General features: G+C 33.4%; 2 protein-coding genes, 2 non-coding genes and 1 pseudogene across 5 annotated transcripts; 1 reads left to right on the top strand and 4 right to left on the bottom strand.

The window, feature by feature from the left end:
• Positions 1 to 1,003: 1,003 nt before the first annotated feature.
• On the bottom strand, positions 1,004 to 1,092 carry LOC138890979 (small nucleolar RNA R16). The gene has a single exon (XR_011407341.1). It is a non-coding gene; the product is annotated as a small nucleolar RNA R16 (small nucleolar RNA).
• Positions 1,093 to 1,193: 101 nt separating this feature from the next.
• Positions 1,194 to 1,272, bottom strand: LOC138890977 (small nucleolar RNA R16). Its single transcript, XR_011407339.1, has one exon. It is a non-coding gene; the product is annotated as a small nucleolar RNA R16 (small nucleolar RNA).
• A 2,031-nt stretch (positions 1,273 to 3,303) lies between these two features.
• LOC104212074 (uncharacterized) lies at positions 3,304 to 6,251 on the bottom strand (annotated as a pseudogene).
• A 4,713-nt stretch (positions 6,252 to 10,964) lies between these two features.
• On the top strand, positions 10,965 to 12,127 carry LOC104212076 (transcription repressor OFP7-like). The gene has a single exon (XM_009761255.2). It carries the CDS (start codon positions 11,125 to 11,127, stop codon positions 11,995 to 11,997), a length of 873 nt encoding a protein of 290 aa, XP_009759557.1. The 5' UTR covers positions 10,965 to 11,124; the 3' UTR covers positions 11,998 to 12,127.
• Positions 12,128 to 13,098: 971 nt separating this feature from the next.
• Positions 13,099 to 18,815, bottom strand: LOC104212077 (uncharacterized). 2 transcript variants are annotated; one of them, XM_009761257.2, is made up of 7 exons: positions 18,710 to 18,797; positions 17,521 to 17,657; positions 15,770 to 17,333; positions 15,615 to 15,693; positions 14,252 to 14,694; positions 13,843 to 13,941; positions 13,099 to 13,729 (listed from the first exon to the last, which is right to left on the bottom strand). In XM_009761257.2, exons 3-7 carry the CDS (start codon positions 17,216 to 17,218, stop codon positions 13,559 to 13,561), a joined length of 2,241 nt encoding a protein of 746 aa, XP_009759559.1. In that variant the 5' UTR covers positions 17,219 to 17,333; positions 17,521 to 17,657; positions 18,710 to 18,797; the 3' UTR covers positions 13,099 to 13,558. The 2 variants fall into 2 exon arrangements, with proteins under 2 accessions (XP_009759559.1, XP_009759558.1); XM_009761256.2 differs by lacking the exon at positions 17,521 to 17,657 and having other exon boundaries at positions 18,710 to 18,815.
• Positions 18,816 to 20,123: the final 1,308 nt, after the last annotated feature.

Below are 20,123 nucleotides of genomic sequence, written 5' to 3'. Positions count from 1 at the left end.
TTATCTCGACTTTTGTCTTGTGAAAATTCCAATTTGCTTTTCACCTTATGACAATTTGTAATCAAGTGTTGAAGAATTTTATTCATTCCGCGAAAATCCTTAGAGGTGCCAAGCTAATTATATCCAAACTTTTAAGATTTTTCAACTATATTTTAGACCTTAGGTGAATACATCTCAACCAACATATTAATAGGAGTATTATGGTTTAACTATTTAACTTGTCTGTCAACCTACTAAATTCCTCCTTTTCCAGAGTTATGAACAAGTCATACGAAACATAAAGTACGAAATTAAGCTTCAGAACTTGAGGAAATAATATATTTTCACCGAAGATGATCTTTTTTCGCAGTTAATCTACAACTGCTTCTTTAAAGAATTTAAATACTTGCAGCGATCCATTTGAAGCATCTAGTGGTTCATCTGCTTTACTAAAACCAGTGAACTATAAAGTGATAAAAATTTATATTCATGACATAATTTGTATAAATACTGATTGTCAATTCGTTTATTTTGTGATTTCAGTTTTCTTTTTATCCAAGAAGTTTGTATTAGTACCAAGTTTGTATTCCAAACATGAGATATAGCCATGAATAAACAAGCCAAATAAGATGCACAATAACCAAAGAGCTGAAACAAAAAATCTGCTCAGAATTTGCAATTAAATAATCACGGACACTTATCATAAGTCCAGACATAATTTTGAGCAAGTTCATCACTGCAATCAGATGAAACCAAAAAATTTCAACACCATATTCAGCATATAAATAACACAAACAACAGAAATTCCAACCAAAACTGAAATAAAAAAACACAAATTAAATTTATTTGTATTAAAACATTAGCTATAGCTTTCAGAGAAATTCCATGAAAGGAAGTAGTGCAGACATTCAACACAGCATCAGGTTCTGACCGCCCGTCTGCTTGTTCCTCATCAATAAGCTAACAAAATAAATTTATTTAATAAATAATACTAGTAAATATTTTCAAATCTAAATAATAATTAGGAGGCATCAGAAAATTAATTGAGAGTTATTTGTCTTCATTCATTTTCAGTGTGTAGTATAAGTTTTTTGTTTATCATCATTTGCCTCCTTTACTGCAATTATAAGCAAACTTATCAAGCAGAAAATAAAACTAAACAGAGAAAAATTAAACAAAAAAAAATACATTTTAGATCTATCTCTTAGAAGAAGAATAGCATCAGATAATAAGCGGAGTAAATAATCAACAAAATTATTCAGTATTTACTGTGTTATATCATCATATGTCATAGGAAAATCATTAAAAAATAAAAAAAATTAGAAGAAAAAAGTCGAAAATTTTTTATATCGGAAAAGGCAGCGATTTCAGTTTAAGCATCAGCTATATCTCCTCGTTTAAATCTTTCAGTACAAGAAGAGGATAAATCCGATGGTATTTTAAAAAACAAAAATAAATAAACAGATTATACATATATATAACTATTTTTTGTAAACTCAATTGACGGAGAAAAGCTAATGTTCTAAGAAATAACGGAGAAAATCTTGCTTAAATAGAGTTTGGACTGTGCTTAGGGTTTTGGAGTTGCGGCGTTTGGCCAGAAAACTAGCGAATATCCTTCTTTGCCCCTGTGGTTTTTCAAAAGTACATTGTGACTCCTCCTTAATTTTTAATTACTAAAATACCCATTTTTTAGTAATATCCTTCTTTGCCCATGTAGTTTTTAATCTCAATTGATATGATGTTAAGGATTTTTTCTATTTTAAAAGATTATTTTTACTATGAAAAATTTGTGGGATTATAGTACTATGAAATTATTTAAGACTTTTTACTCTCTTTTTGACAAAACTAGTAACAAAACTACAAAGAAGCATACTTATTGAAAAGTGATTATTTCCATATATACTTGTCTAAGCGGAACATTAACAAGTATGGGCAAAATATAAATTGGCCGATCGGTAGAAATTAATCACATTCACTAACCAAAAAGTGCATCTTTCATACATCTATCCTAGTTAATTATGTTTATTTTGATATATTAATCATTTTCAACGTTATTATTCTTATTTTTGTTTATAGTTGGGTGTTAGTTCCATGTAGTAACTTCATGTTCATCTATGTATCAACACTGCATGACTACTTTGACATTTAATTCACGATAAATTATAAATTAAAGCAATCAAATAGCAAATTTACTCTTCGAAGTTATTGTTATATGTTTCTATCTATATAATTTTTGTTGACCTCTTTATATCAAAATTGTCTTTTCTAAAATTTCACTTCTGTTGAATAGGGAAAGAATGTATGACATTTATCGAGAATTCGGGAAAGTTTATTGGCAAGAGGAAATCATTTTTTAATCAGCCTACCTATTTATGTATTCGAGGAAGAGGCTAAAAGCGGAAAAGACCAGGTTTCACACATATAAGACATGTAAGGTATGGAACGAGTAGTTTATTAAAGAGCGAATTTAATTCTGTAATCGTCTTCTTTATTCGAAAAATATACTTAAAGATAATTTGATTTACCAGAAAAAACAAGACACTATGAGGTAAATGAATTAAATATATTATTTAATACATCAATCTTGATCAGATTACATTAAGTCTTATATTTGTACTGTTATTACAACAATCTTGATTAGATTACATTGAATCTTAATGTAATCTATATCATGTCTACATTAAATGTCTATCACCATTGTCCTATGGCCCTATAAAATGTGAAGTTTCTCCTCCATTTGCATAACATCACAAACAACTTAAACATGGAGAAAATTAATATAACCCTTTTTCTTCTTGGCTTTCTATTTATTTCTCATTATGTGGTCATAATCCAATCCAAAATCCCTTACCCTCCTTGTGATCCATGCACTTGCACTGGTAATCAGTGCAAAAAAAAATTTGGAAGTTGGTATCAATATGAATGGCCGGAGTTGAAAGGAGTTGAGATCATGAAAGCTAAAGCCATCGTAGAACGCACAAATCCTTATGTTACTGGCGTCGTGCTAAAAGATATTTATTGTATTGTTACAATGGACATTTGTTGCAATCGTGCGTGGCTTTGCCCTGATGAGCATGGTCGTGTTAAAAATGTACCAAAGGTTTGGATGGTAAAAAGTTTTATCGATAGAGGAACTAGATCGGATTATGGATCCGAATTATCATTCTCAACTTTGAAATATATATATTATGAAAAAATCTTTTTCTTTTCAAATAATATTATGTGGATGTACTACTTCGTTCTCTTTTACATTTTGATCTAAGCTCCATGAGCACTATCTCAAATAGTAATAGTAACAACAGCAACGATTCAGTGTATTCCCATAGGTGAGGTCTGGGTTAAATAGTAATAGTAGTATTTAAAAAATATGGCTTCAAATTCTTTCACAAGACTAAAAAAGAAAAATAATCAAAAAAGAAAGTAACATTCTATCAATATTTACAAATATTTTCACATTAGCTGGTAGCCACTAACGCTAACATTAGAATAGGCTGTCTACATCACACCTATTGACGTGTGACCCTTCCCCGAACCTTGTACGAACATGGGACGTCTTGTGCATCGGACTGCCTTTTTTAGGATACAGCTCTATTGTCAGCTAAAGCAATCCTAGGATCCCATTCTTCATTTTCCTTGTTAACATCAGCAGGAGGCAAAAAACAATCCATTGACAAACCACTTATATTAAAATCAATCTCTTCAATCTTCCATGTTTCCTCAACTTTTGCTCTATAATCTATGTTCTTTCCATATCTATAAATTGTTGCTGTAGTTTTCCCATTGTGTGCTATGTTTACACCTTCAATATACCGATAATCTTTCAACATAGATTCCATACTTGTTTCCCAAAAAACACAATCATCTTCTTTAGCTGATTTCAATCTAACTAGTTTTGTGTCCTCAAATTGGATAAGAAGTCCGGAGCGTTGGCTAAAATAGCCCCATATAGTGTGATGAACAACTTCTGTGTTAGCTGTACTTTGTGCCTTTATCATGTCTTTGCTTGTCTCAAGCTTTAGTATAAAACATTCTTCATCTTTAATTTTCTTTTCACCAATACAAACAGCATTCAAGAATAAATTGGCTGTTGATCTGGGGTCTAATCCCTGTTGATCAAGAAGAATTTCATGAACAAGAGCAGTATTTATACAAGTGACCATTTAGACTCCACTTGAGTAGAACTAGTTGTTGGATGATTGCATAAAGAACAAAAGGGTAAGAGCGTGACTTGCAAATCAAAGACAAGAAGTATGTTACATTAGCCACCGAAAGATGATAAAGAATGTGTAATGGCAGCCTAGTGCACTAAGCTCCCGTAATGTGCCGGGACCACGAAGGGCCGGATTACAAGGGTCTATTGTACGCAACATTATCTTGCAGAAACGGGTTGAACCCATGACTTCCTGGTCACATGGCAGCAACTTTACCGGTTACGCCAAGCCCCCTTTCAAATGATAAAAGAATGTCTAAAGAAAATTTTATACCACAAAAATTCGAGTTTAACTTCTATGCACTAACGGTCTAAAAAGTATTTATACAATCAACTCACTTATACGATAATTAACGAGTTTTGATGCTTAGATCCTCCAAAAATGCTTACAGATGTGGAGGCATTTTTGAAAGATCCCGAGCAACATAGATTATAGGTAAATCTCCATGATATACATTAACTATTAACTTGCTAAAACGGCAATGAACGTGTTCTCACAGGTAAAACTACACATCAGTGTATATAACTTAAATTCTAAAGCCACGTGAGAAAAAGGGGTACCTGAAAGAACCTCCGGGGTGGTCTTGGAGGACCTTTTGAAGCATTAGAATTGTTGGAAGAGTGACTCCAAGCTACTATACCATTACTACCTGCACTGACCTTGCAATCAGAAACAACCAATTCTAGAAACCACAAATCAGGGTTCTTTTGCCAAAGAACAAATCCTCCATCCTCACAAGTCCTTTTGGAATTCATATGGTTACCACTTTGGTGAATATCTGATGTTGCCATCTGCAATTGTCCCACTGCATACATGCTATTTAATGAATTTAATGCAACTTGCCCTCCACTAGCTGCTAGATATTGTTGTACTATGTATTTTGCAGTAGAAGCCTTCTGTTGATCACAATCAAAAGGATTTTAGCTTGTTGTTTCAGAAATTTAAGCAAAATCTATCAGTAAAAGCCTTCTGTTTACCACAATATCAGAAGGCATATAATTGAAAAGCATAAAATTCCATGGATTTGAAAGGGAGCCTTGGCGTAACTAGTAAAGTTGCTGCCATAAGACCAGGATGTCATAGGTTCGAGCCATAGAAACAGCCTCCTGCAGAAATGCAGGGTAAGGTCGCATACAATAGACCTTTGTGGTCCGGCTCTTCCCCGGACCCCGCACATAGCAGGAATTTAAGTGCACCGGGCTGCTCTTTTTTTTTTTTGCAAGATAGTTAGTGCGGCCCGAAGCAATTTTCGAATCACCTTTGCTACTACATTAGAATCTTCCCCAGAGTCATCAAGATTCACCAAATTATATAGTATATATTACCAAGAAAATTGTTTTAACCCTATTTTTCCAATATAATTTTTCAGCAAAAGAGATTCAATTGAACCCCTAGCCTCCGCATGGGTCCGCCCCTTGTCCACCAAAGTAGGTGTTACATTCCGAAATCATGCTGAATTCCTATATAAGATGCTTAGATTTGACCTTTATTATTTGACGAATTGAGGCATAATTGGTTGATTTTTGTCGATAGATTGAAATAAAAACCAATTAAACATTAGCATGAATATAGAGCACTCACAATGGAACCATCCATAACAGGCAAGCTAATGGCATGATCCAATTGAACTTGAAAAGGAATAAGAGCAGAGCCAACAATTTTCAACAAGAATATAAACTGATCATTATTGCTTGAAACAGCCTTTGATTGAGCAGATAATTTATGAGCTTTCATAAGATTGCGCATATTTTTCCATCTTATGGCTGCATTACTACCCATTTTGCTAAACATTTCTTCTGGAATTGGCACCTCTAAAACTGTGTCTAAACCATCTTCTCCAAATTAGGACACAATTTCCTCATTGTGTAAAATGTGACACTATCCTTCAAATTTTTATGAGAAAAAGAAATAAGAAAAATTTATACACGAGAAATAGGAAGATTGTAGGAACATTTCGTTCTTGCAATAATTGAGAAAATGGGGTTTCAATAATTTTTTTCTCATTTGGAAATGTTTGAATGGAGTATGTGATTTTGAGAGAAATTTGGGAAAGAGGAAAAGGAGAAATGTAGGTTTTTTTGGTAGTTGCTATCGTGTGGGCATGATTTTGGCGGGAATAATATTTTTATAATATGGATAGGGTATCAAATGGGCGTGTAGGATAAATATGGACGAATTAAAACATGCTAAACTAATAAGAGTAATTTTCATAAACCATTATAGTTTAGAGCCTAATTATCATACGTAATTATAGTTGCCTAATTACCATTCATTGCGAGTCGAACTCAAGACCTCCGCTTACTATTTAGCGGGTACTCTAACTAATTGAGTTGTGAAAGCTTGTCGCTCTCTTGTTTCCGTTTAAAATAATTGATCTCTTATTTCAGTACTACAGATAGATTTGCTATAAAATTCAAATATAACTACAAATTGTAATTTCTGAAAGTATAGTTGCGAATGATAAATACAATAATATATTATATATGTTTGCTATGTCGCGTAATTTTCAATCAATAAATAGGCGAGTTAGTAACATGGCCAAAGGTTTCTTGGGCTTCTATGGCTTAAATTAAGATGTACTAAACAATAGAACATATACTGACTTTAATTAATTTTAATTATTCTTAATCTCTTGTTGTCAAAGACGGATCAAATATTTAAATTTGATAGAATCATCTTTTAAAGTTCTAAGTTCTGAACTTATTGCACTTCAAAAATTATGAGTATTTGATAATATTACGGTATTTTTCTATATATCATCATACTATATTATAAATGTGAACACCTTAAGTCAAAGTTAATTTACAAATTTACCCATCAAAGATTGAGTGACGATTTTACCCTTAAATTAAAAAAATATTCGAACAATATTTATGTACAAAGAGGTAAATATACGTTCCAATGAAAAGAAAAAATAAATAAAAATTTAAATTAGAATGCGGACCCATTAAGATGACCAGCTTTTAATAAGCCCTTTGGGCTTCTTCCAAATTGTCTATGCAAACTTGAGTATTTTATTTATTATTCTACATTCAAAATTGTATAGCAATTATATTCGAAAAACTATTGCTGCTCAATTCATTACAGATGACCGTGAGCCTATTTCTATTATATAATATAAGCATTTCGTGGTAACTGACATTCAAGCTACTAGAGTCTCTCCTGCTTCCTACCGTAATTAGATTCTTTAAAAAAGACATTATCTTTTCAACATTAATATGTAAAAGCACTAAATAATATAAATGTATCTGGCACCTTTGGGGTTTGTGAAACTTTTAGTATTCCTAATTAATTAATTAATTGTGCAACTTATTACATTATGAACTGAATTCATGAAACTTTTCAGAAGAGAAAGTACAAATCAAAATACAAATTGTCACAAAGCTCTCCCTGAATATATTGCTACTTTTGTTGCAGTTGCAGTTGCAGTTGCAGTTGCGTCTTCGTCCTCTTGATAGAGAGACATCAAAGCTCTCCCTAAATATATTGTTACTTTTGTTGCGGTTGCGTCTTCGTCCTCTTGATAGAGAGACACCATATGGTACATGTATAATCAAGGAGCTGAAAGTTGTGTATCATCAAAGACGTGCGCTAAGATGATAATATGCTATAAGCTATGGCCTCAAAGAAGTTTTGACATTTGTGCTTGCTAAGTCGGGAAATATTTTCCAGATCTTTTTAAAAAAAAATAATAAGTGCACAATTAGTGTTTATAAGAGTAATATGGGATTTTCAGATGGGAATGAACTCAGAGCTCAGGTTTTATGTTTGTTATCAGAATTCTTTAAGTTTTACTCGACGAAAGTTCTTTTGAAATTTGGAATAATTTGGTTGAGGACAAAACATGAAATTGGAAACTAGAGTTAGTAATGTGTTTGATAACAAATAGTTTATATCAACAAGGGTTATAGGGAATTAATAATTTCTTCATCCTTAACTACAGCTTTCGAGCCTTGATATGGAGCCGATAACAAATAGTTTAGTCAATTTATTTAATTTGCTAGAAGAAATATAGTATATAGTGATATGATGTAGAACTAATTGACTTATGACATCCAAACAAATGTGTATTTGAAAGAATTTAGCCTATGTCATACTAAACCATAATTAAGAATGAACTATTGGATATCTACTCATTCTTTTTTAGTTATTCAGGACTTGGTATATTTTTGTCTCAAAGCAAGATTCTTTCTCCTTATGTGTGTTGCTCATATAGGTCGTATTATTGCATATTTTTTATTAATATGAATAGTTTGACTGCACAAATAATTATATGTACTGATTGTACAGGACAATCTACATTTAGGAAAAAAAGATGAAAATGGACAAAAAAGAAACATAAGTTTGAGGCCATTTATAAATGCAATGTGGTTGCCACAATTTTTAGCCATCTATCTATCATCTCTTTCTCTCTCTCTCTTTTTTGTGTGTGTGTGCACGCTTAATTTAGCCAGTCAACTAGGGTATTTGAATTGGCTTTTAAGCTGGTCAAATCAGCTTTTAAGTTGTTTTTACTTCCTTTTGTCCAAAATAAATAATTTTTTGGTTTTTTTCTTGTGGTCCAAAATAAGTGATTTTCCAGATTTCAAGAATGAATTAATTATTTTTTTCCTACATTGCCCTTGGAGTAATTAATGTTGGAGTATGTGTTAGGAATATTTATGTGAAGAGATAGTAAAGGTTAATATGGTCAATTTCATTGCTAATTAATGTTAAAAGGTAAATTTCTTAATGTGTGGAAAAAAACAAAAAATCACTTATTTTGGACCGAAGGGAGTAGCTTTTTTCAGTATTTGACAGTTAAAAAATACTTAAAATAAGCTAAAAACTACTTAACAAGCTAAAAACAATAAGTTGGGCATTGCTTTTTGGCTTAAAAGCTATTTCTACTAAAAAGCCATTTTTTAAGCCAATCCAAACGGACTCTAAATAAGGCTGAGAGATAGAGAGAGTTTTGTCTTTCTTAACTAACTTGTTTGAATAAAAGAAAATTACCCTAACGATCTCCTATATTATTTTTATAATTGTCCTATATTATTTTTATAGATCTTTTATGAAAAGATATTATAATTAAAATAATATTTGCAAATAACTACAAAACTAAAAAAATATCCTCCCGTATTAGAACTTTATACTTTTAACATATGATACACACATGCAACACACGTGATCAAAGATTAGTATATACAAAAAGCACATAATGTTAATTAGAGAAAAATGCCGAACAAATAGTGACACAGGAATAAGGATGGAATAAAGAAGACAATATGACCAAATCAAAACAACCTTAAATCTTTTTTTCTTTTTCTTTTCTGCTAATAACCTTAAGTCAATATCGACTTTTTGCAACTTTTATCATTGTCATTCCTTTTTTATATTCGGGGAAAAAAGAAAAAAAATTATTCTCATTAATAGGACTATCTTTATGGTATTTGGACAGCAAGGAATTCTTCAACTCACAGCTGGATACATTTTCAGCATTTGTTTAGCAAAAATAGCAGGATGATTTTTCTACGTAAACTCCTTTTTTGGATAACTAACTAACAACCTTTTATATCAAAAATAAAAATTAACCAAGAAAAATATACTGATATAAATTCTGGAGCTTGCTGGCAATAGTTGACAAAGTTTGCTTCATTTTTTTTTATTTTTTTTTTGGCATTTGATATTAAGGAAAAATCTAAAATCATTAAATTAAGAGTGGGTTTGGTACGACGAAAGCCACTTTTGTTTGCAAATGTTTTTTGGTGTTTATGTGTCGGTAAAATATATTTCTCGAAAAAATACATACTTCTTAAAAATTAATAATAATATTAGCAAATTGAAGAATTTTTTGATTAAAAACTCCTAAAAATTAATAATAATGTCGTAGTGTTAATTGGAACAAGTAATATAAGGTCAAAAGCTAAGATAATTGTAAAGAAAATGACTTATAGCCACTCATTTTCCTCCTTAGTCGCGACGAAGGAAAATATTTCTGGTGGTAACTAAACACCAATAAATGGCTTCCTCATGAAAATTATTTTCCTACAGAATGACTTTTGTCATACAAAAAAGCGGGTAAACATTTGAAATAATTAAAAGCATGAAAAAAAATATCATGGGCAGTTAAATAATATAGTTAGACATTTCTATAACAGCATTACGTATATAACAATCATTCATTTTAAAAGCCAAGTTTTTTTTGGAATTAATTTTCATGCTAAGTTATAATATATGTTCTTTATATATAGCAGCACTTCGCTATAATAACCAAAAAAATCTTGAACAAACGAGATTGTTATAGAGAGATTTGACCGTAGAATGCAACGCCATGGCAGTTGAATCCAAATTACAGTCAGACCTCTCTATAACAACATCACTATATAACAACCATTCACTATAAAAACCAAGTGTTTTTTGCAACCAATTTCCATGTTAAGTTATAATTTATGTTCTCTATAGTAACACTTCGCTATAATAACTAATAAAATCTGGAACAAACGAGGTTGTTATAGAGAGGTTTGACTGTATCACGAAAGATAAATACAAAAGAGAGATAAAAACCTTTGATGTCATACATCAAGAATTAACATTACATAAAAAACTACTTGGGACCATTTCCTCTATATCTAGGATTATCTCAAGGGAATTTATATGTAGCTTTCACATCTGAATGTCATTACCTCACTCAGATTTAGTCAGTCATAATTCTCCTGATATTAGGGGGGGAAATTACTTTTATTAAAAGATTAGCCTACTGTCAGCTGATCAAAAGCCGGCCATTTCTCCTCCTCGTCAATTTTCTCATATAAAACAACACCATATTCTTGAACTCCAAACTCATAGAGTTAATCGGTAGTGAACATTCCGTCTGTAATTGTACAGGCGTCCATAGCAATAACATATTTTGGTTCAGACATTTACTCGCAATTTTTCAGAACTTTTTAGAATGAGAAAGCGTTTCAAACTCAAGCTTTCTATACCTTCTTTTAGCTTTTGTCGATCCAAAAAAACTTCTTATTTGCCAAAAAATCCAATGCCAACTTCACTATACAAAATTTCCCCTGCCTATAATCTTGATATTTCACCTATTCCAGTACCCCCTTCAACCCCATATCACCCTTCTCTTAAACAATTCAGAAAAGATCACAACTTGACACAAAAAACATATAATTCGCCGATTTCTGATTATTCTGATCATGACAATAACATGATCATGAAAAAGGAGAATAGTAGAATAAATGAGTCAACAAATAGTAGGTTGAATAATATGAGTTTTGCCTCTACTGATAGTGGCTGGTTCAGTTTCAACAGTGAATGTAGTAATGAGAAGCCTAATGATGAAACTGAAAGCTTTATTTCTTCTCCAAGTTTTGAATCTTCATTTGACGTTGATTATCCTATAGACCCTTTAACCGGAACCAGAAGGAGGAAAAAGAATAACAACGCGAAAGTAAGGAGGATCAAACGTTACATTTCGAATAGTTTTAAGGATTCTGATTATCAGAAGATTACTACAACAAAAGCATCTGTTATAGAGAAACTGATGCCATGTATGGCTGATGGGAAAGTGAATGAGAGTTTTGCAATAGTGAAAAAATCAGCAGATCCTTATGAAGATTTCAAGAATTCAATGCAGGAAATGATAGTGGAGAAACAGATGTTTGAAGCAGCGGATTTGGAACAGCTTTTGCTTTGTTTTCTGAGTCTTAATTCAAGACAACATCATGCAATTATTGTTGAAGCTTTCACTGAGATTTGGGAGGAGTTGTTTGGTAAATCTTCAAAGTCTGTGGATTTAAAACTTAGAAGATTTCAATGAACAATAATATAGCATCATGTTGGTTTCAAGTTCAACTTCCTAAAATTACATAAGGAGAATCACATCACATGTTATTTTTTCATTTGTTTAATCATAATTTTTCGTATGGTCGTGTAATCTGGCTATTGTGCTTTGCTATTTTTTTTAATAGTTATATTATGACTCATGTTATATACAATGATTATTGATTATTATCCAGTTTTATTTTTATTTTGCCAAAGAACCTTTCCATCACCTGCGAGCTGTCTCTTATTGAGATAATAATGACGAGAATACTATATGGGTCAAAATCTATCTCTAGAATATAAGTCAAAACGGCGTCGGTAAAGTATCCCAGGCCGCCAAGGGTCGAGGCGATCTAATCAACTATGAAGACCATGGTCGAAGAGTCAACAAGGGCTGAAGCCGAAGAGTCATCAAGGACCGAGGTTGAGGTCGAGCACCCTTGACAGGATTATAACAGCCAGTTTTAAGTTTAAACATAGGATATAAAAGAAAATATTCTAGTAGATATTCTCCGTACTTGTACTATTGGGGGTTTTTTTAAACATGTTCCATATAAATAGAAAGAGACACACGTGAGAAATTCATTTGTAAAATACTTGTTGACTTTAAAGGAGAGGATCAAATTTTATTGCAAGGATACAAACATAACTTTTTGGCTAAGATTCTTGTCCGCACTTTTCCCCAAATTCGAGAATAACTCCAATATTCAAAGGATTGTCCATCACTCATCATTGTCAAAAAGAATATTCATTACTTTCATCTTGTCTTGGGTGACTCTTTCGCATTTATTTACATAAATGTCATTGCATTATTTCTATTTTGATTCTTGACCCTCGACTATTGCATGTTGTCACTCCTATTAGAACAGATCTGCGCGTCATTCGATATACTATTAGGATTTCTTTCAAGGATATTATTGTTAACAAAGATTTGCCCTCATTTTTATATGTTTAATTAGTTAAACCAAAATCCATATTGTCGGTCAAACAAATACCACTTGAACCATGCATTTGGCGACTCAGGATAACCGTCATTTGATCTAAAGTACAAAGCAGAATCACAGATTAAAAGTCATTTGATCTGAAGCACGAAGCAGAATCAATATTAAAATGTATTAGGTTCTGCACAATGAACAATAATATTTCATGTTACATTATTGGACACAATCAACCAGCAAGATACACGATAATCCATTTGTAGAGCAGGAATATTGAAAAACCTGCAAAAGCTGGCTGCACGTAGAGGCCTCAGATGTCGATCTAAGGGAATCATCGAGAAATATATCACTTTCCCTGATTTCACTTGAGCATCATATTAATCTGGGCAAAGCCTTATGGGCTGTTAAAGTAGGTCTGGGCTGAGGTCGTTCCACTGCTGCCACCTCTTTGGTAAAGTAGGCTGATGGGTCGCAAGAATCTAACCACACCCACATAAATGGTACAAAGTTTTCCAGCTTTTCATACTTTTAGAGAACTTCCAGTAATCACGGAAACAAAAAGCTATGTGAAGGAAGAGAAAAGTCCGTTGATTGTTACTAAGAGGCTAACAAAATTTCTCATAGAATCAGGTCTTCTTGTTTGTCGCCATCAGATTCCAAAGTTAGCTCGGGATCCTCAAAATAGCTGACATGACAGAGCATACCACCAGCTTCATCAGCAAAAGAAATTTTCCTTCCCTCCCTGTGGACTGTGTTCTTGGAAACAGCAGCACCATTTTGACTCAATTTCTATATCACAGAAAACCAATGACTCAAATAATGAGTTATGAAGTCCATATTCAAACATTGGAAAAGTTTGAAGATAGAGCAACTATGAATAACAGAAAATGAATGGTACCAACCATGATTTTACAGAATCTGGTGCAGTCCCTAGTCATCATTGACAACCACTTTCGTGTTGTCTCTTCGACTTTTGTTGCACTTTTTATGGCAATCTTCACCTGTCAAACATAAGATACTAGAGGCTGAGAATGATATACTTACATGACATGCAATTCATCTAAGCATGTCATTCTAATGTAGCCTTTTCCCCGTGTGTCACAATGCCTATTTCAAGTTTATAACCGAAATAAAGATCAAATTGATATATTTTCAATTGTTAGATAAGGTCTTGGAAAATGAAACATCACTAGTACTTGAAAATTTAAAATGAAAAGTATCATTTGCTATATCAGACATAACTATGAATTACTTTGGTCATTTAACTCAACAATGCATCTCGGATATGCCAGTATATCTGGAAGAACATACCTCATCAGCATCATTCTTCAAAGAACTGGTGCGATATGCTTCAAAGAGCAATTTTTCTTCTACCATATCCTTCATCGACTTCAATTCAGACATAAGCTTCAATGCTAGAGATTCCATGTCATGCATCTGCCTCTGTGAAAATGCTATAGCACTCTCTGAACAACGTGTGATAGAGGTGCACCCAGTGTTAAGTTGAGGTAGAGAACGCGAAAGACGAGGACCTTCCAGATTGCCTTTCGGAGGGGAACTCTGCTTTTGTAGATTGCCTTTTGGAGGGGAACCTCGTTTTTCAGTCTTCCATCTCCTAGCAATCTGCTTGGGACCTATAAAAACTTTAACCTTCTTAAGCCGTGCAGATCCTTCGGAATCTTTAGTTGTGCTAGCATCAGCAAGGTGTGATCCTTCAGAATTCTCATTCCCAAAAGTGAGCTTCTCTTTACATTCTGAAAGAATTTAGCCAAGAAAAAATAAGTCAGCTTCTGTGGCACTCTCATGTTCTGAGGCAGTTCAGAACATTTAGGAAGAAAAATATTATCCTTATCACAAGCAATACAAAGGACATCATCATTAAGAGTAAGAGAACCAGGAATTTCAATCCAAGCTTCTGTGGTCACTCTCATTCTATGGATTGATTGGAATTAAGTCCAGAAAAACATGTGTGGTGGATAATCTTAAGGAATTTAATAACTTTCAAGGTTGAAGTATGAAACCAAGAGTTTATCGTTCATTTGACAAGTTCTTTCATTTCAACTGGTAAATTAGAAACTTACTCATTTCTTCATGTTGCGCGATACGAGCTAAAAGCAGAAGTTTTCCACCCATCAGTTAATATTTGATATGATACTAGAGTCAAAGCAAGAAGGCACTCTAAAACATAAGTCTGACAAGAAGTAAGTCATTCTCTTCTTCTTTTAATAATAGTCTGTTATCTTCATTTGTCAACACATATACGCTGGATAATATATAATTTGCAAATTATTTAATTTGTCTGATTTACTGTAAATCAAAAGGCTTGTAAATGAAGACAGATCTGTGTCTAAAGTAAAACCTTTAGAACCAAAGATAAAATTCACAAATATCTGTTTGATTTGTCATCTGGTTATTGGTTCTTGGGCTCAACCAAAGAAGCAACTACCAGAACTCTTAAGATGAAACAGCTAAAATGAACTTTGAATTAAGTTGAAGCACCGTTCAGTTGTTTCTCTGATCTCAACTGACATCGATTTATCAGTGAAGAAATGTGAAGCAATGCATCAACTGTGCTTGGAGTTGCTATGCATATACATCAGTTGAATTATATAGAAAAGTGATAAAAACATTAAGTCTGTCCAACTTATGATTCCTAATTTCATATATGACTTACTATAGTTCTCCAGGTCATCGATTAATTCTATGGAGTTCATAGCCAGACAAAGTCGCTCTTGAGAACACGGAGAAATAGCCTGCATAAGATTATATAGTTTAAAATACTTCAAGAAATACAGATAAAGCAAATTATCTTCAGCAAACACCCCTAACCTTTCGTGTTGATAGAAGTCTCTCAGGAGGCTGTGACAGCTCAGACGCTGAGATCTGATCCAAAGCATTCTGAGATTGACTGGTTAACGTCAAATCTTTTTCCTCACAAATACTTGAAGATTTCAGAGGCTGATTTTCATCATCCGAGCAATTTCCTGTAAGGCAGCACTCTGTTAGCTGCTCCTTGTCATTTATGTCATCTACGAATGGCAAACTATTGTCGCTGCCCGAGCAAGTTTGCAAATTACACGATAAGATACACTTATCAACGGGGTCATCAACTGAACAAAATTCCTGATTTGAGAGCAAAACTTCCTTATCTCCATCTCCAGACATGCAAACATCATCTGCATAATGAAGACCAGCACTGTCAGTGCTATTAGGTATCATTGCCTCAGGAATGTGAATCACAACATTGTTGGTACTCTGACCAGAACTCTTATCCATATCAGAACAATTCCTGAGGCAGTCATGCATGCCTAAACTATGATCGTTTGCAGTTGCTACTATCTCTGTAGATCTTGATGGAGCAAACAACTCTTTTTGACTGTTTTCTGTATAACATCTGTCCTCCTGATTATTTACCTCTGCTAGCGCTTCACTAGCTGAGTAAATATATTTAGGATCCACATGTTTGAACTGATCATTGGAAATCTGATTAAGAGTACAGAGTTTCTGCTCTTCTGCAAATGAAACAGGTATCTTTTCCTCAGAGTCAAATACGTCTGATAATTCACTACGCGTAGTTGCATCAGAATTAGGTTTGCTATCCATCCAGATATTAGAGGGGCAATTGGAAGAATCTGAGTTTCGTGACATTGAAAACACAGATTCTGAAGTCTCAGCTATAGGCTCTGGCACTTCAGGTAAATCAGATCTGAGCTGTGGAGAAACTTCAGGCTCCAGAACCACTTCAACTTCAATTGATACAGGTTTGTTTGGTGATGCAAAGAGATTTCTGTTGGTGCACCTTCTTTTACGATTTGCTTTCTTGGAAATCCCCAGCTTCAAATGACTAAGGGGTACTTTTAGATCATCATCTTCCTCTGGCTGATAACATCCGTCAGCCTGCTTTGGACTTGTAGAAGTAGGACTTGGAGTAGCAAATTTCCTTTTCTTGGACTTGCATCTCTCCTTTAGTAGTTTCAGTGTTATTTCTCCAGAATTATAATCAGCTGACTGACTGCTTACCTCATCATCAGCAAGGCAACCAAATTTGTTATTTTCAGGTTCTATTGTCTTTAATGTTCTGTCTACTACTGGAAAACATTCAGTTTCACACTTAACATGTGAACCCCCGAGTCTAGCATGTTCAGTATCACAGATGTCTTTTAACTTCTTGATAGTCAGATCAGGCTTTCCATGAGAATCTACATTACGGACCTTTACTATCAACCCTCTTCTCACAACCTGGATATAGTGCAAGTAGTTGCCACTCCTTCGCTCCATTGACTAACAGGTTTGGCTCGAGTTCATGAACTATTGGTGGAAATGCAAATGCCTATCAAGGTGTAGTAACTCTACCCTGACTATATCTCCAAGATGCCACCAGTTTTCCAGAATACTGCAGAAGAAAGAAACCTTATAATTTTACTCAGATAACCTCCTTTGGGCAAAAACCCTATTTTGGGATGTCTAAAAAGCCAAACACTTAATTATTATCTCATATTGATGCTGTTATAAACAAGAAAAAACAGTTCAAGCAAAAAAAAAAAGTATGTGGAGATACATGGAGAAAAATGAACACAAACCTATACAATAATGCAGAGTAGTTCAACAAATGATGGAACTGTAGTAGGAAACAACAGTGTCACGTCTTCCACTGAGTAAAGATCAAGATGTCGACCAACCCCAAGAACTGAAAAGGAAATGCCACTCCTACCAATAGCTTTAACCAATTTCACATTGACTTTCTGGTTAGTAATGTCTAACAAGGTGAGGTCCAAAAATCATAAAACTAAGTCTTCACATTAAGAAAGATTTTCTTAGCTCAGTATTTCAATTCACATGGAGCTGAATCGGAAAGACAAATAAAAAGGAAAGCAAAAATTTCACATCTAGTAAATTACATAAAAGTTAAGTAACATCACATAAATAAGACAATGGCATTTGCAAAAAAAAAGGCAAAGTGGGGGCAGGAAGTGACAGAAGAAACCACTGGGAAAAGTGGGACAATGAGATGCCAAATTTATGCCAGGTTCCGCCACACCAAGTAGCTTTTGCTCAAACAATGTATTTGTGTAAAGAAATTCATCAAAAATGTACAAATATTAAATCTAGAATCTAGTTATTAGCACGTAAGTTCTCCTGAACCCATATCTGGCTCCACCTCTGCATATGCGAAATCTCTGAAACAAGTTTCTACCTCACAGCCCTATATGTTTTCTCTTGACAAGACTGAAAGATAAGAGAAAGTTTCTACCTTACAGCCTTAGCTCAAGCACGAATAGTCAATTAGCAATTTTTTTACCTATAACACTTGTAATTATGAAAACTAGATCTCAATTTGACTTAAAAAAATCTGAAAGTACATTATCAAATGCCCAATAAACTAAGCTAGGAATATCTGAAATTAATCACTTAAAACACCTTTTTTAACCAAATAAATTAATTAAACCACATGTTTCCAAGTAAAAACAAATGGGTATATATAAACATGGTTCATTTAACATATATTCCCAACACATTTTTTTCAATCAAAACGGTAAACTGGATCTATCCGTGCATACAAGTCGAAGATCCAAAAATTATAGAATCTTGATTGGAGGCAGGAGTAGTAAATGAATATGGGATCTATAAAATCCTTAAAAGGCTAATATATTGAAATAAATCTCATGTTTTAATTAATTGTAGAATAAACAAAGAATGCTTTAACAGAAAGACAAATCAACAGCTCCAGAAAACAGATCTGGGAATAAACAGATAGCAAATTGAGCTCACCTGATTCTGAATCGCTGGTTCGAGAGTGACAGAAGAAAGTTGAGGAGAAAGATGAGCGACTGAATTTTCCCGGGTAAATTAGTGAAATATAAGGATATTGCTGAATGTGAAAACGCGCCAACATTATTGGCGGGAACTGGACTAGGGCTTTGTACTTTTATATTGGGCTTTACGATCCCGCTGACTTGGTACCTGCCTATTTTCCTTTTGTCTTTATTTTTTATTTTTTGTGATATTTGCACTTTTGGTCCCTCAATTGTTGATACATTTCGACTTTAGTCCTAGTAATAGTGGCTAAGCACATTTAAACTTTAGTTTATTAAAACGAAAAAGGGCCAAAACAGCCCCTAGACTATTGGAGTTGGTATAATAATATCCTCTGTCCACCTATTTTGTCAAATTTATCCTTACCGTTTTTTTCGGCTCAACACTACCCTTATGACTAACAGCCCTATTTAGTAGAAATAAAAAAATAATTAATTTTCACATGTCATCATCTCATTGATCTAACTTAAAACCCACCCCGAATTAAAATAAATCTACCCACATCCAACCCGTAAACAAAAATACATTTTCCCTTAGTCTATCCTTCTTCCTCTCCATCTTCCATTTCTTTCTCCTCTAACTTTTCAAAATACTCCAACATCCGAAACCCTCACACACCTATTTTTTTAAGCAAACAAAATTTTCTCTTATAGTTCATCACCTTCTTCTTTCTATTTCTTCCTCCATTAAATATATACATCGACACTCCAATTTTTTTCTTTCACAAAAATACCATTCATCATCAATTTTTTCTTACTACATTTCACTCTTTCTTACAATAAACTCAACAAAGTGTTTATTATAATCACCTTCTCCTATTCTCTCGTATTCTTAGACATGCTCTCAAATATTCTTCTTGATTTTGCCGTCTCTTTCTTGAAATTGGCGGTGTTGATATAGCATGATGATCATCCTCGTACTACAACTTAATTTATGGACATGATCGGATGTTCAGAAAATATACACTGAAAAAATTTGCAAATGCTCAATGACCATCACCCTCGACTCTCTGTTAGTGTTCATATGTCCGGATGAAAGTTGTATGATATAAAATGTTGGTGACTAAAAAATTTAATTGTTTGAAAATAAAACTTTAATGGTGTTTGTGGTGATTATTCGAATGAAGTGCAACGTCACCAAAAAAATGAGAAGAAGAAGAAGAAGAAGAATATGAATGCATAGACGTTGGGGTGGGGGTGAAGGGGGAGATTGATACGGTAATGCATTTTTTAGAAGAAGATAACATTTGGAGAAGAGAAGAGCAAAGAAAAGTCAATTCCTTAGATATGGGTTTTGGATGCGAGTGAGTTTATTTTAATTTGGGTGGATTTTAAGTTAGGCCAATGAGACGATGACACGTGAAAAATAA

The sequence above is a fragment of the Nicotiana sylvestris genome, chromosome 4 (genome assembly GCF_000393655.2).
Source record: "Nicotiana sylvestris chromosome 4, ASM39365v2, whole genome shotgun sequence".
In the NCBI taxonomy this organism is placed as follows: Eukaryota; Viridiplantae; Streptophyta; class Magnoliopsida; order Solanales; family Solanaceae; genus Nicotiana; species Nicotiana sylvestris.
The sequence above is the reverse complement of the archived record's forward strand: the minus strand, read 5'-3'. Positions and strand labels throughout refer to the sequence as shown.